Source organism: Podarcis raffonei, chromosome 6, assembly GCF_027172205.1.
Source record: "Podarcis raffonei isolate rPodRaf1 chromosome 6, rPodRaf1.pri, whole genome shotgun sequence".
In the NCBI taxonomy this organism is placed as follows: Eukaryota; Metazoa; Chordata; class Lepidosauria; order Squamata; family Lacertidae; genus Podarcis; species Podarcis raffonei.
The window spans coordinates 55669287-55692462 of NC_070607.1; the positions used below are offsets into that span (position 1 = coordinate 55669287).

At 43.9% G+C, this 23176-nt stretch overlaps 1 protein-coding gene across 4 annotated transcripts in view; it reads left to right on the top strand.

The window, feature by feature from the left end:
* SCUBE3 (signal peptide, CUB domain and EGF like domain containing 3) overlaps positions 1-23176 on the top strand; it is a 115273-nt gene that overhangs the window by 80128 nt on the left and 11969 nt on the right. For all 4 annotated transcript variants that reach the window (XM_053393074.1, XM_053393075.1, XM_053393077.1 and 1 more), the window contains 6 exons: positions 2745-2861; positions 7235-7357; positions 11011-11127; positions 20751-20873; positions 21653-21769; positions 23062-23154. In XM_053393074.1, the coding sequence (XP_053249049.1) occupies positions 2745-2861; positions 7235-7357; positions 11011-11127; positions 20751-20873; positions 21653-21769; positions 23062-23154 (690 nt within the window). The remainder of the gene's footprint in view (positions 1-2744; positions 2862-7234; positions 7358-11010; positions 11128-20750; positions 20874-21652; positions 21770-23061; positions 23155-23176) is intronic.

Consider the following 23176-nt stretch of genomic DNA (forward strand, 5'->3'; position numbering starts at 1 on the left):
GGGGCTGTAGTCCAGGCCATCGGAAGGGCACCACATTGGCTACTCTGGATAACAGAATGTGCAACTAATATAATCCGTCAAAACGCTGATTAGTAAATTTTGGGGCTTGCTTGTTTTCTTTGTTTTATTAAGATCAAGCCGCCTAAGCTACATAAACTTGGAGTGGGAAGGAGGAGTTGTCACAGGGTGACAGGGAGAGAGAGGCAGCTTCAGTGATGGAATGTTTAGGGAGAAATGTAATTAGCAAGTTGCTTCACTTTTATGCCCTCCAGAGTGCCTAGCAAAATACTGGTGCAAATGAAATGTGTGACGCATTTCTCCTAAAGCTCCCATTAAATTTAATTGAGGTAGATTGCACCCTAAAATGTGTAGTAGTTGTAGAAATTGTAAACGAAACTGATATAAAGTGCTAGTGCACTTTATGCTAGTGCACTTGGCGAGGGGGGGGCGGTGTTCAAAAAGTATGATCAGAATTCAACACACCTTTCTTCCTAGTTGGAAGATCAGCTCAGACCATTATATAATAGTCTAGTTATTATATTGTAAGAAAAATGCTATTGTCTTAGCTACCAGCCCTCCATAACTACACACCTTATCAATACTTGTGACATTACCTAATAATTGTACGGAGACTATGATTTTTTCACTTCAGTATGTAAGCAAATTGCTGGTTAAATATGTTAAAAGGGACACGTAGGAGCTTTTCTATGAAACTGGAGTGTTCTTAATGAGGGCCACCCACAACGTTCTGTTCTGAACTTCCTTGTTCTGGAGTAAGAGATTACGTGTTGCCCTAAAATAAAGTCTTATGTAACAACTGGTACCCTGAACATGAACTCTTGCTGCCTTTGGAACATATTGTTTGCCTTTTCTATCGGCCTCATAACAAACCATAACTGGCCCTTTTGCATACCAAAGGCCTAGACTTCATGGATGCTTTTCACAAAGTATATTTAAGAGGAAATAAAATCTTCAATGACTTGTTTTGCTTTGGCCCAGCCCTGAAACTACAAGAGTTAAAGTACAACATTTGCTTTGATGGGTTACATTACATAAACTGAGTAAGTATGTTTATAGTATTTTAGTTTCATAGGCATGGGTACTTTTAGACGGAAAGCATTCCAGTTTCTTTGCTCACTAATACCCAAAACAGATTACATTCCTTAGAGCCCAAGACACATACTGTAGTCACTAATATTTTCAAATATGAATCTTCATTAACAAGCTACTCCATTTCTATGCAATGTACTTTGTGGCAAGAACAACAAATGAAGATTGATTTGCAAGCATATTTTGTCAAGATGTAAATGATGTGTGTTAAATACTTCCCCGTCCTGAGTAGCAAGCATCTGAGTTGGTTAGAAGAATTCAATTAAAGTAAAAGCCCAGCCAATGCTGCTATTGTTCATGCACGCAAAGGCAGATTATGTATGTAACAGCAGTGGGTGGCATAGTAGGGTGGCCCCAGTCACCTAACTTCTGATTGGTCACATAACATCTGCTTGTGGGGAGGAAGAGGGAGAAGTGGTGAAGAGTTTGGCATAGTGCAAATGCACCAGCAGAGCCAGTCCATGTTCCTGCTGGTGTGTTTGCACTGAGCTAACCTCTCCACCACCTCCCTCTCCACCTTCTGTGAACTGCCAGCCACACAACCGACCAGAAGTCAGGTGAGAAGCAGAGTCCCACCACGCTGTCTGCTTCTGGTATGTATTTATGTATTTATTCATTCATAGCATTTGTATCCCACTCTTCAGCCAGAAAGGATCCCAGAGTGGCTTACATATCAATATCAATACGTATATATAAACAGTAGCTACCAATTACTACAATCCCAAACGTTACAACATAAAAAGAAGAAAGGGTGGGAAAGGAAGATGAAATCAAGCAAACTTATGTTACCAGGTTCTCATATCAACTAACTGACATCGAAGCAGATGGATCTAAAAACAGGCCTTGTTGGACCCTTGAGAAATAGCCTCGTTTCCCTACTTCCCTGAGGTGTCTGCAGCAGAAATGTGTTGATCTTATGGGGAGTTTGGCTTTCTGGAGCCTAACTGGCTTCTCTTTACTCCACCATTCAGAGCAGATGGTTCTCCTGCTCCATCTCAGTCGGTTCTGAGTGGGGAGTGGGGAAGAGCAGCCCAGGCTTTCTGGTGAGAGCAGTAGCATGTGGAAATGGCAGCTCCTTGTGTCTGCTTGTTCTTCTTTTCCTCACATGGCTGTTGGAAATGATGGGCGGTGGGGGTGGCAAACCAATTATTCCCTTTTTAACTTCTCTGCCATGTACACACTATGACAGGAGTGCCCTGAACTATTTTTTGCAGTGTCTTTGGCTGACAAAATGAATTTCTGTGAAACAGAATATCTGACAGGATAATATTGGGCACTCTGCTTTCTTTCTTTCTTTTTCTTATTGAAAGTTTGATGTTTCATTTCCATTCATAAGCAGAAGTGGAATATTTTGTATACCTCAGTCTAGCACAGTTCATGGGAAATCATTTGCCTCAATATTCCCATTTTGTATTTTTTGTGTGAACTGCCCTTGGATCTTTGGATGAAGGGCAGTGTACAAATTTAATAAATAATAATAACAACAAGAAGACAGAATATCACCCAGAAACTTTATAAAAATTTCATATCTATCCTGTCAACACTCGTATAGTCTTCAGGAACTGTTGCTGAAGTTTTGAAGTATTTACACATACTTTAAAAGTTTTCTCCGTTGTTGGTTTATCTTCTTTCAGAAACGTGTGCTGTCAACAATGGAGGCTGTGACAGCAAGTGCCATGATGCAGCCACTGGCGTGCACTGCAGCTGCCCAATGGGATTCATGCTTCAGCCTGATAGAAAAACATGCAAAGGTAAATGGCAGCCAAATGTATATCCAGTGTATGGGAGAACATGTTCTACAGAACAGGACTGGGCCTTGTAGAGTTCCTTCTTCAGTTTACAAGTTGGAAAGTCAAATTTTACCTAGATGGGGCACTATACTTACGGGACGTCTCCCAGTGCCCCTTTCCATGAACTGCCTCATTTAGCTGTTGCCTCCACAGAGCCATCAATGGTATCCTCATCAACTGAGTTTCATAGTAACTCTGTCCTTAAAATTTATTGTGACATTAATTAAAACTGTTGATCCAAATCTAAGAGATGATTGCAGCATTTTCACCAGAGGCTGCTGGTGACAACTGTCTTAGCCATTGTTTGACCTGGTTTTCCAAGTGTAGCAATGGGTCTGGTGAGCAGCCCGAGGTAGTGAAACCTCCATGTTCTAGCTTCATTCCTTCTTCACAGCTCTACCAAGCGTCATTATTTCAAAAGCTTGCCAACCTTTTCATTATTTCTTGACAAAGAAATAGGAAACAGAAAATTGCCTTGTATCACATCAGACCATTGGTCTACACTGACTGGTGCTTGAACTCCAGAGTTTCAGACAGGAGTTTTTTTCAGCCCTGTTTGGAGATACAAGGGATTGAACCTGCAACCTTCTGCATGTAAAACATGTGCTTTGCTGCTAAGCTACAGCCCCAAGGACTTTCTCAAAAGATTCTTCCCTCTTCCTCTGCATACCCACCACATGGAAGTGCAGTTGTTACTTATTTGTTGAATGGGACATTTTCAACACAAGGTAGCATTTCTGTTGTGGGGATTTCACATTTACCCAGCACTCAAAACTCTGCTGATTTTTTGCTAAGAAAATTCTGTTTCTGCCCCTACTTCTCAGCTATGGTGTCTTTTTGCAGTTGGGAGTGTTGAGTGAAATATCATTCCTGTCTCCTGAGTGTTTATTGAATAGTGCCCATGGCCCCAAGCAACACAACTCCCCAAGATGACAGTGCCATTTAAAAAGGGGATCAATTTATTTTTTTGTTACTTTTGAAGCTGAGCGTCAACCTGCTATACAACTCTCCTGGCCTTATGCTGCCTCCCTCCCTGCACCCTCCTTCCCATCACAGCAATGTTCATCCATGGACTGTTGGCATTTTGGAGACTGGGCCTTCCAGAGCTAAAGCTATATCTCCCACTGATAAATATGTACATGCACACACACACATGGCTTCCCTCCTCCTTGGTTAATTACATGAGGACAGGGTATCACGCTATTGCTGCTGGACTGGCATTAGCATGAATATGAGTGAGAGAAGCGTGTAGGCTTTTTTATCATCTGGAAAGGCTTGCAGAGAAAAAGGTGAGACTCCACAAATGGAGGGCGTCTGTGTTCTGTCTCTGGCAGCTCCAGGGAACGTGACCTTAGTTAAAAGGGGGGGAAAGCCCTTCTGCTGAAAGCTGTCTAACCGCCTTACTGATTCCAGACCCCATTTGCTTCATTATTATTTTTCAGAGCTCACCGCCTCCAAGATGCTAGAGTTCCAGGAAAGCATAATAACCCAGAGCCATATCCCCTGTGTCTGGGATTTTATTACAGTTTGGAGCTGTTTTACTGCTAGTTCACTTCACTCACAATAACAACAACAACAACAATAATGATAATAATAAAAAGCTCCAACTTCATAGTTCCTGCTAGAACTGATGGGTTGGGGGAGACACAAGGGAGCAGCCTCAGATGAGGTTTGCTTGAACTTTCTTTCTGGGATTCATCAGCCTTGGTTCATTCTATTTTACAGACCATTTCCTAGCAATAAATTTTCTGGCTTGTAAGTAAAAATATATCTTAACAGGTAGCAGAAGCTATTTGAGAATTTAGGGAATCGTGTGTGAGAGAAAGAGAGGGGGGTGGATGTGGGAGAGAGAAATGTTGATTTTTGCAAAACAGCCAAATTGTAAAGGGTTTTTTTTTAGTCTACGTTTATTTTCAAATTCACTGTTCTTTGAAAACTATTTCCTCTTCCAATATAGTTATTTGCAATCCCTCCTGTTCATTATTTGAGTGCTCAGAGCTAGTTAACTATTGCATCCAGACAGTGATTATTGTGATTTTGGACCTAAGACTGGTCTCAGCCTTCATGTGCAGGGAGCTAATAAGGCTAAGCCATTGCCACTTCCCCACCCCTCTCCACTTAGGGCACAATCCTAAGGGGGTGTTGCAAGGATCATAGGGATCATAGGATACAGCAGATCTTTTCCTCTGCCTATGGAGAGGGAGGCCAATGAGCAGATAAGGGGATCTGGTCATACAAGCCTCCCTGTTGCGGGCACAGAAACCCCACTGGCCCTTGCTGCTTTGCTGTTTGTGCTCCAATAGTAGTAATGGCATGTTGGGAACTCAGCAGAAGAGGCTTTGGATCCAGCCAATTCAAAGGTCTCTCATTCCTCCAACACATTCCAGGAATTGCCAGGTTGTTGGTGGTGTGCCAAGTGTGCTAGTCCTGGGACTGTACTTACTTTCCAGCTCAATGGGGCAGGCAGGTGAAGAAAAACACCAGATCAGGGGGAACACACCTTTTTTTCTGCTGGTGTGAGCCTACCAAGGTGTTGGATATGACAGTTCCTCCATCTTGGATTCTCTCTTTCCCATAAGATTGTCCTGCTGAACTTCTCATCCAGATACAGTAGCAAACAGCCTGCTGGGGCAGTACTGCTCACTTAACCTCCAGTTGATCACACCATTGCTGCTTACCAAGAAGTAGAGGGTGAGGGGGCAGTGAGGTCAGTGTAGTGCAGACTCACTTGCAAGAGCACTGGATTGACTCTGCCAGTGTGTTTGCACTACACTGACCTTACTGCTGCATTGCCCCTCTACCTCCCAATAAACAGCAGCACAACCAACTAGGAATCTTGTGAGTGGCAGCAGCCCACCTTTGCTACTGTCCAGTCATAGGTTGTTGTGATCCTACAGTCTTAGCCATATATCTGTCACTTCTCAACAACTGGTGGCTTCCTGCTCATCTTTAACATAACGCTTCTACTTCAGAACAATGCTCTGGGTAGCCTGCGCACTGTGTGCATGACCAACATCAACTTAGGCAACAGAACTTGTGCACAAGGATGTATTTTGAGCAACTGCCTCTGAGGAAGGTGGCTACACTTGAAATGTCACTTACTATACCTACATGGTGGGCTACATTCTTCTTACTATAAACAGCTTCACATAGCCCCCTTTGAAGTTCATCTCTCTCACCTTTCCGGTGCTGTTCTGCTTCCCCCACCCCCACCCCGAAAGTGGCAATGGAGGCCACATTCTAGACAGAACTTAATTGCACATCTAAGTCCCTGCTTGAACTGGTTCCTTTCGGCTCAGTGCGCATCTAAGCCAAGGTTTGGCTTAGCATGTTTGTTCAAATCAGGGCTTGTGGTTATTACTGAGGACCCCCTATTTTTCAAAAGCCAAGCAAATCAGAAGGAGTTGAGGTTGGATGGGTGCAGGGAGGAGAGGAAGCAGAGTCCCCTCCACCACATGGGTTGAGTGGGAGAAGATGGGAAGTGCATCAAGCTGCTGTCAGTGGGGCAGCCAGCGAAGCTGCATGTCCACTGTGGCTGCTGCTGCTTTTCTGCTACTGAGAAAAGCTGCTCCACCTCAGTGCCAGGGGCAGGTAGTGCCACGGTGCCTGGAAGTGAAGGGTGATCAGCTGCCCCATTCTCTGTCAGCCTGTGGGAAGGCAGCTCATATCAGCAGTGTTATCAGCTAGGATCATTGTGCGATATTGGTGGTGCCTTGAAATTAGCTGCTCTGTTCTCCCTCGCGCGAGGAGTGATATATTGCCAAGTCAAAATTGTTATCGTGATGTGATTTCAAAACTGAATTTGGCCAATACAGTATATTGAAAAATTGCACACTGCTAAAACAGACCATAAAATATGTGGTATTACCATGCAAAAATGACAAGGAAATAGTTAGAGGGAAGGCAAGGGATGGGGCCACAAATCCCATGGGTGCATTCCGTGGATTCCCAGGGGTCCCCGGACCCCTAATTGGGAACCACTGGCCTAGAACAAACCTTGATGACAGCAAATGGGGGAAGGAGGAGAGAGCTTAATCAGAAGCTCTGGTTCAAACGGCATGCTAGACCAAATTTTGGTTTAGCTGTTATGCCACGCTGAGCTAAAAGGACCCAGGAGGAGCAAAACTGCTATAGTTCCCTTCCTGAGATCCTACACATTCATACTAAGCCACAGTTTAGCTTCGTGTTAATGTCACCTGTGTTTTGAACCCAGGAGTACCACCCACCAATTCCATTTCTTCGTTGAGTGGGCATGCATTCAACTGTCACAATTTCTTAACTAATTCCCTTAGTTAAGCATCTTTTGACTTGTGTTTTCCCCCTCCCTACTGCAGATATTGATGAATGTAGGTTGAACAATGGTGGCTGTGACCACATCTGCAGGAACACAGTGGGGAGTTTTGAATGCAGTTGTAAGAAAGGATATAAGCTGCTGATCAACGAAAGGACCTGTCAAGGTAAAGTCATCTTGGGATCTTTGCTGAAAAGAGTGGTGCAACTATTGTATGAGTTCAAAGGTTTTAGGCACTGAGCTAGATTTGCTCACAGTTGTGGCCTGCAACATTGGAATGTTCCTTCTCCTAAGCACACAACATGCTCCAGAGCTAAGAAATTATGGGACAGTTTTCAAGGAAACATGATAGCCAGTAATTTGTTCTGTTCTCCATAAGAGTAAAAATCAGTTGAAATTCTTTGGAAGATCCTGAGATAGGCATGACTGCATGAGCAGGCCAGATACTAACTAGCCATGCTTTCAGGCACCCACCCAAGTAGAAAGGGAAGATGCTAAAATACTGCTTCAAAGATGGAAGAGGGACCTGATGCAGAATGGAACTGTACAAATTAGTCTCCACTCCTATTAACACCTGGCAGCTTTTTATTAAGCAGCAATATAATGAACTTATCTGTATGGCAGTTAATTAACACCCTTAATCCCCTCAGACTTCTTTCCTAACTTTCTTAGTCCTCAGTATGCTTTGTTGGGAAAAAATAATGTAAAGTTTGTATTGCTGTCTTGATTTAAAAATAAACAAACAAATGCATAAACATGAATTTTAGTTCATCATTCTGAGCACTATAAATGTTGGTTTTCTTACTTTGAAAAAAAGTTTAAAACCAGGTGAAAAAAATGAACTTTGTAGTGTAGAAGAGGGAATTTTACCCGCTGAAGTTCCCTGTTTAATGGTTGTGTAAAACAGGAGTTTTTGTATAAAGGAGTTCTGTCTTTTTTCACCTGGACACTCTGTTTAAAACCCTGCTGTCCTGAAATAGATGTTACTTCAGCATATCTTCAGAGTACATGCAGGAGAGGATCCATAGGTGGGGGGTATTTAAGCTGGTGGCTGCTTTCCAGGAGCCAGCCCTAGACATTTTGCTGCCTGAAGCAAAGGACAAGATGGTTCCTTCCTATTTAATGCACAAAGTCAGTAGGGCTGGCAGGTGATGGATCAGCATTGTCCACCAGACCTGAGGGCACCAGGCAGACCACGTGTCCTGCAACAGAGTGGAATGAACAGGGTCTTGGAAGGAATGGCAAGCGAGAGAGTTGATGCCACTGGCCCCATAACCCAGCATCTGCTGCCTCACTCTACTGTTTCCCTGTGGGTTGTTCCCCTGTCCAGTAGGTTTAATTGGGGTGTCAAGAGGAGAATTTTGGTGATAGATCTGCCAGCCCAGCTTTACAGAGGTAGATTTGTTCAAATTTTCTAATTTGAACAAATCTACTTTTGTAAAGCTGTTTTATCTTTTCTTTCAGGGGGAGGGAAAACATCAACATTTAGGCTGCAATCCTGTGTGCACTTACCATGGAGCAAGCCTAGTTGAACTCTGTAGGGCTTACTTCTGCATAGGCATGCATTGCACTGTTATTAAGCTTTCTGATCAATTTCATTGTAATTTAAAAAAAAAAATCATTCAGAAATAAGGTGCAGTAGATTTTTGGGAGAGCAACAGCCGAGTCCTCAAAACTGTCATTTCCAAGATAATGGGAATTTATTCTCACTTCTGTGGTTTTTTCCCCTTTTGAATAGGAAATGTATGGTAAATTTGTGCTTCCATGCAATTAACATGGCTAGTCTATTTTACTGACTCATGTTTAGTTGCTGCCTTTTCACTGTAGAGGCCCTTACAGAAAACAGTTAAAAGCAACATTATAAGAAGTATTAACATTAAATAATTGCAGTACAAAAAATGCAGTTAAAAACATTTAAATCCAATTAGCTCAAAGACCACAGCCAGGTCTGACGGAAGAGGGACGTTTTCCTCAATCGTCTGTAAATCCCAGTAGTGCTTAATCCCACTCTGCTAAAGAAGTTGTCCCTTCCTATGCTTTACCTCAGCATGACTAATCATAAAAAGGGGAAAGTATTTCTCTTCCTGTACAAATACCTTGAAGACACATAGCACTTTGGGCATGCAAAGTGTTAGCTAACCCTCATACACTTCACCGCTCACTGACATGATACCAGGTCACAACCCAGGCCTCAAGAGGCAACTGGCTTGGGTCTACAGTTGTGTTCAACATCAGGGCCTGTTTCCCTCTCTAAATCAGCAGCTGTAAGTTCTCCCCTCCCTTCTGGCTGGGGAAGGCAGCTGCTAACATGTGATGTAGTGCAGGTGTTTTATTCTGACTGCATAAGGCCTGGCCCTAGGGAAGCTGGGCGTGTGTTAGGAGTTGAGGTGGGAAGAGTTGCTTTATGCTTAGGTTATGGCCCCTTTCATCTCCATCCAGGTTCTGCCTTCATGGCTTTCTTTTTATGAGTTTGTGGCAATTAGGTTAATGAAGCTAATGACGTAAACATGAAGCCAGTAGGCTGACTGTGGCCAACAGACTGTGCCTTCCAGCGCCAGTGAACTTCCCTTTAGGAAAAGAATAGGTGGCCCTGGCATCTCCCTCAGCAAAGACTCTACTGGGAAAGCATATTTTCTGCTTGTGGTTACTTCTGAGCATCTCACTGGGAAAGTGGCAGTGGAAAACTTGCAAACTCTCTTCCCATTCCCAGCCCTTTTGCTCCATTTGGGGTTCTTGTGTCAGCCCTGAGATTCAGCCCTTTGACTTGCATACAAAGTTGAGGAATGTGTTGGCCCTAATCTTGTGACGCACTCCCAAGCTGATACTTCTGTCCTAATTAGTCAGAAACGATTTCCACCTTTCCTCCCCTCCCCAGTTCTGTACTTGTAGTCACTGGCATGGTTTAGAACCACTTTTTCACTCATAAACATTATGTACTAAAAGGATGGGGGAAAGATCCCTTTATTCAGACAGGCAGATAGGCAGTTTTTATCCCAGCATTCCTCCAAGGAGCTCAGAGCAACATACATGGTTCCCTCTCTTTTATCCTCAACAACCCTGTGATATAGGTTAGGCTGACAGAAAGGGAGTGTGACCGGCCCAGTTGTCATCCAGTGAGTTTCATAGCTCTGGAGATTTGAAGCTGGGCTTTTACCCTTTTTCAACCTTCATGATTTTTAATAATAATAATAATAATAAATTTTATTTATATCCCGCCCTCCCCAGCCGAAGCCGGGCTCAGGGCGGCTAACAACAATAAAACAATACAAAAGTACAACACAAACAACACTCTAAAATCATTCATTATAAAATTAATTAAATTCAAGCCACTGGCCACCATTGGGCCATAGCTCTGCGAAGATTGCCGAGGGAGGGAGTCAGGCTGTGCCCTGGCCAAAGGCCTGGCGGAACAGCTCTGTCTTGCAGGCCCTGCGGAAAGATGTCAAGTTAGTGTAACATTGTGGTTAAGAGTATTAAGGAGTAATTGCTGTGCATGAAATAATATTGAATATGTGTACTTCAATGCTTATTTTACTTGAGGGGGTTAGGTCTAACAATGCAGCCTAGACTTCAGAGGAAATAATGGCAGTTGGACATATACATACACATACACACATACACACACACACACACACACACACACACACACACACACACACACGTGTGTTTGCTTCTGTTAGAATGACTTTGACAAAAGACTGCTGGCAATGGGTACAGTTTCAAAATCTCTGGTTATTGAGGAAGTAAAATAATCCAGGCCTCAGGGATGTACTGTCTACTTGGTGGAATGTGGCTTATACACTCTTTTCCTGTTCCCAGATATTGATGAATGCTCCTTTGACAGAACCTGTGACCACATCTGTGTAAACACACCAGGGAGCTTCCAGTGCCTGTGTCACAAAGGCTACACACTCTACGGACTCACCCACTGTGGAGGTATCAGTGTGACAGATAAGGATGAGTGGGACTTGGCTGTTCTTTGTGACCTCTTTGGCACCTCTTTCTTGAACTTTAAACCTTCTACCTCTCTCAGGTATAACTGTCCTCTTTCTGTTCTAAGCTGAAGCCTAGTGACCTTTGACCTCCAAGGGACCAGTTCAGACTGGTTTTCATTTATGGACAGTAAGCTTTGAGAAAGTCTCCATTGCTCAGGTAGTTTCTGCTTCACCCAAAGCAGGGTCCTCCCTGTAATATTGTCAGTAATCATTCAGCTCTAAGCTGAACACAGAACCTGGAGAATATCAGCAAGCCCAAGAGCTGAATAGAAGTTAGAAAATGGTTCTTGCACATTGGGTAGGTAAAGTCATTTTTAAATTCAAAGATGACTAAAAACTGTTCCTATTAATGTGCAAGGTAATATTCATGAATACTTAGTTTCTTTCAGAAGACACTGGTGCTGGCTTCAGTTGGAAATGAGACACTTTACTATGTGATGGTGGATCACAGGCACAGTAAGACAACTGCTGTGTTACTTATCAAAGATAACTCTCCTGCATCTCATGTTGGATGGAAATCTTTAGGCAGGATGCTAATAGCTCAGATAGAGCTCAATCCATTGATTGGGATCTTGCATTCTAAACACCGAGGCCGTGTCTGCTGTCATGCATTGCAGTTTGACATTCCCTCGCACTCTGTGAAGTTGTTAGTAATGAAATTTAGACTGTGTAAAGACATGACCGTGTAGAGTGGTGTCTCTGATGTGATACAGCACATTACTGCAGTTTAGACTCAGCAGCTCCTGCCTTCGTGCTTCATGGTGCAGACATTAGTAGAATAATGTAGTTCGGGATCAGCTCATAACCAGGTTAACAGTGGGTGGCCATACAGGCAGTGAAGTTACCAACATAGACCTGTGAAAATCTGAAAGCACAGACATGGAGAGCCTTTCAGAGTACAGGTCATTCACTGTTTGTGTACCACAAATTACTGGGTGTCTGGTATCCCAGTGCTTCTGTCTGGATTATACTGGTGGCTTATCCTTTAAGACAGGAAAACAAAAGCAGGTCTGTTCACTGCAAGGATAAACTCTGCAAATCTAAACACTTGTTGGATCTCACACCATCAGCATAAACATATATATGTATGGTGCTGTCTATAATGAGTCACACCATTGGGCCATATAGCCCAGAATGATCTGTTCATATTGACAGTGGCTCCCCAGTATCTTGGACAGAGATGTATTCTAATCTTGCTGAGATCCTTTTGATTGTAATCACTAAGGGTGAAACCTTGGAACTTCTACTTCTAATACATGTGCTCTACTACTGATCTCTTCCCAATGCATCTTAGTGGCCCTAGTCAGAGAATCTTTGTATGGTGAGTTGCTTATTTGATGGATTTTATGGACTGTGTTTGCCCTTGCTTGAAGTGTAGAGAATACTATAGTTTATGCAGAAATGTTTCATTTGAATGTTCTTTATAGTCTCTACATAATTTGTCCACAAAACAGCTCTAACACAACAATTCCAATTTTACACAAAAATTAAACTGAGACTTGCCCAAGCCAATGATTGAACCAAGAAAGGGCTGAACAGGTTTCTTAAAGCCTAGCCTACCATTCCTGCACCTGGACCACAAGAGAGATTTCCACCCCACCCCCCTCTTTCTTGTGAGACCACATTTAGTGAATTATGTTTCCTAAAATATGTTTGCTACTCTTTGCAGAGAGTGGCAGGACCAGACATTTGTCTCTGCAGCTATAAACAAGGTGACAGGAACAATTTGTGTCTTGTCCAGTGGGATGTGAGTAGGGAAAACCCCACTGTGAGTTTTTGGCAGAGGATTTGAGGTGGGTGGAGGGGAACTTCAGAAAGTTTTATGGTTTCTCAATGGAGGGGGAGGAAAGGGTTGGGGTTGTGCCAGCAAGAAAAATGGAAAGACAGATGGAAGGCGTGGAGGGGTTTGTTGGAGCGTGTTGCTGCAGCAGTGTGGCTTGCCACGATAAATATAAGGGAGAGTTATTTCTCTCAAGATGCCCTAGATTATACAGACTGAGGCAGATGCGTAAACAGACTGCAGCAATTACACGCACACAAACATGCACGCAAGCAAAGTATGCAGACTGGCAAAAGTGAAGTGCACCTGAAAACTGAAAACACAAATTCGCCCGTTGGGCTCAATTTGCCACTCCTGTCAAATTGGTGCAGATTCATGGTCTTCAGTGTGGTAAAATGTAATCACAAATCAAAAACAGCATATTGTCCGAGTGCCAATGTTGTCACGCAGCTTCGTAAGTATTGTTTAAACTGGATGCTAGACCTTTACTTGATGTCTGTCCAAAGTGTGCTAACATTCTGTGGCTGCCAAGTACAGATCCCCTCTGTACTTGCTTGAGATGAAGCTGTTTCTGCTTAGGCAACCAATTTTGCTCAGTCCTTTGCATGATAGCAGGCAGAGCCCAGCTATGGATCACAGGTGTGGACACAGAAATCACATTGCAAAGAGACAGTTGTAGATGGAGTGTGTCTGCATCACTAGCATATTTTTAACATTTTAAAACAACATTTCCGTGCACTGCTCTGGTTCGCCAGAAGCGGCTTAGTCATGCTGGCCACATGACCCGGAAGCTGTACGCTAACTCCCTCGGCCAGTAAAGCGAGATGAGCGCCGCAACCCCAGAGTTGTCTGTGACTGGACCTAACAGTCAGGGGTCCCTTTACCTTTATGCACTATAAATATGCTTTAAATGTATGGTGTGATCACAGCTGAGAGAGAAGGTTTTACTCAATGCATACCTATGAAATGAAAGTACAGCTGCCTTAGACTACCTAAGGAATTTGATTTGAAGGGTGGGCATCCAGGCTCATAGCACATCTTCTTTATGCACTGTGTCATGTTACCTGTTGAGGAAATAAACCAAACAAATCAGTACACAGGGGAGATGGGGGCAACTGGCTAGGTCACACACCGGAAAAGAAAAGGAGCTAGATGCTATAATATATCACAAATTGAAAATGAGTAATTAGACATTTGAAAGGGGGCTGTTTCCTGTTGAAGAAATCAAGCATCATTTTGCAATTTTTATCAAGAGAAATGTAGGCAGCACAACAGAAGATAGCAGTTCTGCTGCTTTGCTTGGTGCTGTTTGGGCCCTAGCCTCAGTAACATGAAGGCAATGAAATATTGCAAAGCTTGTAAGTCAAGATGGAAAGGTTTTGGTATTTGGGGGGCTTGTCTACATTTTGCATTCCTTGGCTCAGCTACAGTAAGTGATTAAGAATTTAAATTATATACCAGACACCTGCAGCCAGAGATTTGCCCAGTTAATCTGAAGTAATATGCAAATTTCTGCCTTCCTCACTTTTTCACACTGTTTTCAAAAACAGTCCTTCCTGCTCCAAGGCTTTGTATGATGAGGTTTCCTGCATCTCTCTTCTGCTTCCTTGATCGCATGACCTTCAGCCCTCACCCTCTCAATTCCAGTGCAATGTATCATCTGTACAAATTGTGTGGGACTTTCCCCGTCTTCTTCTTCCTTCCTCCATGAATCATACCCTCAGTTACTGTTCCTTGTAGGCTCTGTGTCCACCTTACAGGGGACTGCACTTCTAATCCCAAGCTCTTGTGTGCAGTGTTCCCCCCATCTTCCGCCTTATTTTACCTCAACCACAACAACTTTGCATGGTTTTACATTCTACCTGCAGCAACCATCCCTACAGGTTTCTAGGCCCTGCCTGATATTTTGTCCCTTCTGATTTCCCCACAACGGATGTATATACCAGTTCTGGTCACATCAAATGTTTAGCCATAAACTTTATCACTTGAAATTATTTAAAAAGAGAGGATCAGGCAGACACCACTAGATAGTTTGATTGTCATTCATCTTGCTTTGCCAAAGTAGGACTTAAGTCTGTGCTCTCCTGCTTTAACTTATGGCCTTATTTGAACATTCATTACTCTTCTTTGAAATTCTCTGATTCACACTGAAAGCTGAAAAGGAATCTTATCCAAGACCACATCAAACAATTAATCCATTTTTCATTGCTGGTTTAGGACACTAAGCTCCAGGAATACTGTGTTCCCGCAGTAAATTGGATTTAACCCTGTGGAGGAAGATAGAAGTGAAATTAAAAGGGATATGCTAGACAGGTCTTTTAAAATAAAAAATTAAAGATATGTCCCATCAGTATCATTATTAGGCTTCAAAGATAACTCAGACTCATGAGTGCAACACGATTATTAACCCAACCCAGTGCCAGTGCTGGGCTATTCTGTGCCCTAGACAAAGCTAGCTACCTGCACTCCACAATTGTTTTAATTGCTAACTTCAGTGCTCAAAAACTGATGTCTTGTAGAAAAAATTTGAAACTGCTAAATAATCTTTGTGAATTATGATGTTAAAATTTAAGTCTCTTAATAGTTTCAATTTCAGGCACATCAAAATCTCAATTTGTGTGCTTTTCCTTCTTGTGGTGGCATAAGCCTTGGAAGTCTTTGAGCTATTGCTGTAAGTCCACAGCACAGAACTTCAGCGCCAATATCTTTGTTTCCATTGTTCATCAGTGATTTTTCCAAATGCTTGCAGCCCTTAAGTACATCTTCAGTAGATATTTTGTTGATAGATACTGCATGTATGATACAGGAAGCCAAATACGGAATTATAGTGGAGCTGTTGTAGCTTCTATGACCCCGACTGAAACAACATAGTAGAAACCTACTTTGAATTTCTGCTTTGGTCCTCGCAGTGCCTCCTCTTGGGCCTCATACTCAAACTGCCATTTCTTCATCCTTTTTCCTAACCTGTTCTTTCTCAAAGTTTGGTAGTATTTCTAGCTCCTTTGCAATCTCAGTAACATCTATCAAAGCTTGTTGAAAACCCTCATCACACCTGGAGCCCACAAGGTAATTCCTGGTCACTTGCAGTTGCCCTTGTCACTGAGTTTAAATTAGCTTTCTTATTTTATAGTATTTTGCTTGTAAGATTAACATGGAAAAGGATGTTGTAACATGCGATACCACAAACTGTTTTATTTATTTATATAGAGCATTTGTAGCCTGTTCTTTCACCAAAAAAAGCCTCCCGAGTGGCTTACATAAAAACAAAACAAGACAATCGCTACCCACGGGTTTACGAGCTTACAAAAAGTGGCTTGAAAAAAGATTAATTGGCACAAACATCGGTTTGGGTTTGGGTTCCACAGTTTGGGTTCCACAGATTGACATTTGCTCTGTGTTTTAGAGGCAGTATACTTCTGCATGCCAGTTGCCATCTTGCAGTACAAGAAATTGGGGGGGGGTGTCAGATCCCCCCAAATAGCCCAATGAGGATTGAGATTGCTTAGTGGCTGTGGAATGCAGATGACACAACCTTGATGGCAGAAAGTGAGGAGGAATTAAAGAACCTTTTAATGAGGGTGAAAGAGGAGAGCGCAAAATATGGTCTGAGGCTCAACATCAAAAAAACGAAGATCATGGCCACTGGTCCCATCACCTCCTGGCAAATAGAAGGGGAAGAAATGGAGGCAGTGAGAGATTTTACTTTCTTGGGCTCCATGATCACTGCAGATGGTGACAGCAGCCACGAAATTAAAAGACGCCTGCTTCTTGGGAGAAGGGCAATGACAGGCCTAGACAGCATCTTGAGAAGTAGAGACGTCACCTTGCCAACAAAGGTCCGTATAGTTAAAGCCATGGTTTTCCCAGTAGTGATGTATGGAAGTGAGAGCTGGACCATAAAGAAGGCTGATCGCCGAAGAATAGATGCTTTTGAATTGTGGTGCTGGAGAAGACTCTTGAGAGTCCCATGGACTGCAAGAAGATCAAACGCATCCATTCTTAAGGAAATCAGCCCTGAGTGCTCACTGGAAGGACAGATCGTGAAGCTGAGGCTCCAATACTTTGGCCACCTCATGAGAAGAGAAGACTCCCTGGAGAAGACACTGATGCTGGGAAAGATGGAGGGCACAAGGAGAAGGGGGCGACAGAGGATGAGATGGTTGGATAGTGTTCTCGAAGCCACAAACATGAGTCTGACCAAACTGCGGGAGGTAGTGGAGGACAGAGGTGCCTGGCGTGCTCTGGTCCATGGGGTCATGAAGAGTCGGACACGACTAAACGACTAAACAACAACAACAACAGTGGCTGTGGAGGGAGGCCGGGAAATGGAAAACTAGGGTGGGGAATGGAATGCACTGGAGTGGGTGGAATGTTGAACAACAACACTGCACACTCCTAACATTTTGCTGCAGATCCCATTTGTTGACTGTATGAGGCATCTGGACACAAAAATGGGAAATAACTGGAGACAGCTATCACCACCATGCTTTGCTTTGTGCCCTTTGTTGCCCTCAGGGGAAGGTTGTCACATTCCACTCAGGATTATGGTTTTGAACCAGAATTCTAAAGGGGAGTGACATTCAGAAAATACTGGGGGCGGTGGATTCTTTACCACTGAAATTAGGTGAAGCAAAGTGTTACCTCTTTCCATCTTCAGGGAACTTCACAGACTCGCATGTGTTGCCATGAAGAGTGTGAGAGCTAAGAGTTGTAACTTAGTGGCAGACCACGTGCTTTGTATGAAAAATGGTTCAGTCCCTAGCATATTCATATAGGGCTGGAAAACACATCTTGGAGACCTGCTGTCAAGTCATTGTGGACCACATCTGGGCAGCCAAGTGCAGCCCATTGCTGCTCTCAATATAGTCCATACTGAGAGCATACAAAGAGAACCCTGCCTTTTAAAAAAAGCTGCGCTAGAATTGCTGGGGAGTTCAGACTTTAACCTCCCTCGTAATCCCAAGCAGCTGGGGAGGGGGAGGTACTTTAAAATTGGGGGGGGAGGGGGGCAGCCTAGGAGATGCCTGTCCTGCCTCTGCCCCTGCTCAAGTCAGGAGCTGGAGTCTAGCGTGAGTCAGCAATCAAAGAAAAACGCAGTGTCAGTGAAGTTAACTCTTTATTCAAGAAACCAAAACGGCACAGGCCTAGTGATCCCAGCAACTCTTCCCAGTAGGCCTGCTCCAACAAGTTGCAAGGACTTTTCCACCACTCTCTAAGGCTCCCCCTCTCCAGGATCTTTCCCAAGCAGTCGCAAACAGCACCAGCACACAACCCCCCTCTTCATTTCTCTGCGTGTTCTAGGAGACCGGGGGGAGGTGAACTGCTTGCAGCAGGAGGGGGAGACTCCCTGGCTTCTTCAGCAGCCTGCCCCTCACTCTCCGGGCCCCATTCTACTCCAGCTTCAGAGTTGGAACTGCCCTCTGCCACAGCCTCTTCCTGCTCACCAAACCCTGTTACGTCTTCTGCTTCTGGCACCTCCTCCCGGTCTGCTCTTTCTTCTCCCCTTGGCTGCTCATTGTCATCCTACCACCAATCCCCTGGCTCTGAGCCTTCTTCCCCTGGGGTGCTCCAGCTGGTGCCTTCCACCACTCCTATGCATCCAGCCAGTCCATGACAGCCCAGCACTAGGTGCAGCCCTGCCCATTATATGTGGCCCTGGACACCCACCCGCTGCTGCATGTAGCCCTCAGGAACAAAAGGGCTGCCCATTCCTGGTCTAGGCAGTACTGAGCTAGATGCACCAAGGGTACAAGGTGCATTCCTAACTTTCTCCTAGCTAAAAGCTCCCTTGGGATGGGAGAAAGTGAGTTACATAAATAAACAAGATGAAATGGAACCAAGCCCAAGAATGGCTTGGCAGTGCCATATGAGTCAGCACCCAGCCTACTCCAAAGAGTTGGGAGCAAAGCCCATGACCTTAGTGTGCCCCATTGTGTGGGAGTGTGCTTTGGCAAAGCCTGGAAGACTGAAGCCTTTGTAAGTGGAGGTTTCAGAACAAAGCTCTGCCTTCATGAGTTGTTTTGACTCTTCCTCTCCCATTGTTTGCTCGCTTCATGCTAGACCTTTAGCATTGATTTCCATGGTTGTGGTTCTCTGTGTGCCATAATGGGGAGAGCTGCTGAAAGGGGGCAGCATTGGTAGACTGTCTGACACAGCTGTCTTTTGAACTTTAGCAACCAAGCCTTTCCATTTTATTCTGTTCTCTGCTCACAGTCACACTCTTGATTTCTGGAATGACTCTAAAGCAGGGTCTGATGAGTTCTTTCTCTCATCGTTGATTACCTATTCTTTATTGGCAAAGTTAGGGATGAGGCAGGCTTCCCGTACAATGGATGGGATTAGACATTTTCTATTGTGGGAAATATTAGATAGACTAAGCAGGCAGCAGGTTGCATTTCCCGACAGTTGCTAAGTTTTCCTAGAATAGGTTTAGAGCAGTTTTCCCCAACCTAGTGCCTTTCAGATTCCCCCACCCTGATTATAAATCCTATCAGCATATCCAGTGACCAGGGATGATGGGAGTTGTGGTCCAACAACATCTGGAAGGCACCAGATTAGGGAAGGCTGGTCTAGGGAAACAAGCAATATTGTCAAAATGTGCCTCCCTATGTATTTTGGGGCCTATTTATATCTCTGACCTCCATTACCTCTAAAACGTCACTACCACCAGCTGATGGGGTTGTGCAATTGCATGTTAAGTGCTGAACTTGGCTTTTGGCAGACCACCTAAAAGGTGAATTAGCAGTAAAATATCAAAAGATGAATTTAGCCTGTGGCAATGCAGCGACACAAATGGCAGCATAACTGGGAGTCAGGATGGGCTGGCAGAAAAAGGACTGCCACAAGCTGAGAAGGTCATATTACTGACTAGGCTGCAGTTCCACCAGATGCTTGGGAGTGTGTGTGGAGCAGGTTTGTATGTGGAGCTTAAGCACTACTTAGCAGCAAGCTCATTTCCCATGAAGCTCTAGTTTGGCCTTCCCAATTACAGCATGCTTTAAAAAATAAATTGTCTACCAGTCTAAACCTATAATAGGTGTGTGCACACTGGTGAATGGAACATAGGAAGCTGCCTTACCCTGAGCCAGATCTAACTCAGTATTGTCCGCACTGACTGGCAGTGGATCTCCAGAGTTTCAGGCAGGAGGACTGAACTTTGGACCTTCTGCATGCAAACAAGATGCTCCACCACTGAGCTACACACTGAATGGAAAGCCCTTGTGACCATCATGGAGCGCAGCATTCTAAATGTGCAAGGGAGGACTGTCTCATTTCTAATCATGCCACTCAGTATCAATACCTCTAGCTACATATTTTTCCTATTCTTTGTTAGCCTTTCCAGTCTGTTTTCCTCTGTTTTCTCCTCCACTGACAAACTTGTAAACTGTTGGAAGTGCGACTGCAGAGATCATCTAGTTTGTACTCTGTTTTATTTAAGAAACTTTGCTAACAGAAGCACCTCAAGGCAGGACCTTATGTCTTTGACTTATGCTGTAAACTCCCATGTATGCTGATGGCACAATATATACAGTATATGAATATTTGATCTGGCAGCTGTCTTTCCTGAATGACAAGGTGAATCAGCAGCAGAGGTTATTGTATGTTTTTATTGTCTTCCTCTCCCTCCCTGGTCTCTTTCCCACTTACTCTTTAACACTTGGTTCTTTTTTGTCTGATTACCAACCCATATTATAGTTCTGGAACCAGAGTCTTGGATACTTTAATCAGAATGTTCCATTTGTACTATGTTGTCATACTCATTGCATCTCTTCATTGCCCTTCAGATGTCGATGAATGTAGCATCAACCGAGGAGGCTGCAAATTTGGCTGTATAAACACCCCTGGCAGCTATGAATGTACTTGCCCTGCTGGGTGCAAACTTCACTGGAATAAAAAGGATTGCATAGGTGAGTGTAGAAAAGGGCTGAGGTCATGCTGCCCTCCAGAGGCAGAATGTATTTCAGCAGGCAATGTTCTAGCTGAGGACAAAATTACCGTAGTAACTGAACAGAGAACAAGGAGACTAATTTTAATGTGGCATTGTTGTATGGCACTGTTTTGATAGTTTAAATTCTGATGCTGTTAAAAACCACAAAGTTATTAATGAGAATTCCACATGCTGGCTGGTGCTGTGTGATTGCCAGTAATGCAAAACTTCTCACCATGCTGTGATTTATCGAGAGGAGTGAGATTGCAGAATAGGCAACCACAACATTTTACTCAAACACAGAAAACTAGCTTAAGTTTCGCAGAAATGTGTTGAACATTCCCAGGTTTTTTTTTCCTGCAATACAATAAAACCTAGAGAGGCATGTCCAAAAATGAAATATGAGATTCTTAAACAGCTCTCACAGAATCTGTGTTTGGAAATTCAGGCATTCTCAATTTTTAGCAGATTCTGCTCTTGCTGGTCCAGTAGTGACTCTGCATGCTTTTAGACTTTTTATTCCTTCAGTGGTGAGCTGAAAAACTCAGTACAACACATGCAGAGAAGTTGCTGTAGCAGATACAAGTGGAAACAGTAGTACAGTAGTAGTAGTAGTGGACTAATGCCTATTTACTTCCACTGGAGAACAAGGTTTGGCTTTGCACTGTAGCCATCCCAATATTTGTGTGCTCTTTTTAAAATTACACCATCTCATCTGCATATTGCTATCATTGCTGTCTGTTGTTGCTTGTTCTTCAGAGCTGGTGATATGTTTGGCTGGTGCAGTATCTCCACGAGCCACACTTACCTGCAACAAGAATGGCAAGAAGGACAGCTGCTCCCTCACCTGTGCCTCTAAGGCTCGCTTTCTACCTGGTAGGTGCACCAATCTGCCACTCCTTCACCCCAGGAAATTTAATAGCTTCAGATTCAAGAGGCTACAATATTTGGAGGCTTGTGCGCATTGTGCCATTATGGGACCCTGTTATTCTCTTGCTAAAGGTAAAGGGACCCCTGACCATTAGGTCCAGTTGTAGCCGACGCTGGAGTTGTGGTGCTCATCTCGCTTTATTGGCCAAGGGAGCCGGCGTATAGCTTCCGGGCTCTTGCTACAGGATTTTTAATCTTCTGTCCCCATTTTTCTACTGCATTTGAAGCTTTATTCAATTCCATTCCTCAGTCCTATGGACTGTTCCCTTTTCTATTCCCACATAAACTCTTGGAGGTTTTCAGCTTTGATTTCAGTGGCACTTGCAGGAGAAGGAACAGTTGACAAAGAACTGGGATGTGAATGGAGGTTATTTGTGCTGCTTTAGTATAGCACTTAACCCATGTGCAGGGCCATCATCAGTACTTAGTATCCTTGGGCAACTGCCAAGGCCCTGATACCCTAACAGAGCCCACCACTGATGCCTACCACTGATGTTCTGGTCCTGTCCATAAAGTGTTCACCTGATTCCAAAGGCTGAATAATATACACATTGGGACATAAGTTGTCACATTAGCTTAAGGATGTAAGCTTGCAAAACGGGAACTCTCCCCCTCTCCCACCACTGTGTGCAGCCTATGCTCTTCCCAATTCTCCCCTGGAGGGTTGTGGAATCCTCTAAAACAGATTTAGGGGGTACATGGGAGGTGATGGATGGGGACGTTCCATTGCACAAGTGGAAATCTTTGGACTGGCAGACTGAGTTAACTTACCACTGCATCAGATGCAATCCCTGGCTGATTGGGGACTTTTTAAGTACTCTTCATGCATTTAGCTTTGGCTCACTCTCCCTCTGGCAAGGCATATGTGATCTCACTCATGAATGGCTCCCACAAGGCTGTGAGCCATGAGAATTTGCTCAGATTATCCACACTCTGGCACCATCTGTGCTCCTTTTATGTGCTTGTATTGCACTGGGATTCTTTGGTGGGTTGTTTATTCTTTCTGAATGGAAATCATGGGGGTGGGGAAACATAGTAACGGGTTCTGGCCAAAACTGGGCTGCTTTCATCCATATGATTGATGGGCAAGATCAGGCATGGGCTAATCTTTCAAAAATACATTTGGGGTTTGGGTTGGGCTGGGCTGGGTTTACAAATACAGGCCCATGCAGGCATACATTTAGAAATATCTGGCCACAGGCCTCCGCTGATTACGACTTGATTCTTTCTCTTTGCAGAGTCTGACAATAGCTACACAGTGAGCTGCGGTACCCCAATATTGCGGCAGGGACCTCCACAGAGGCCCAGCAATGTCAGCCATCCCTGTGTTGGTAAGTTTGGTCTCCTGAGTCC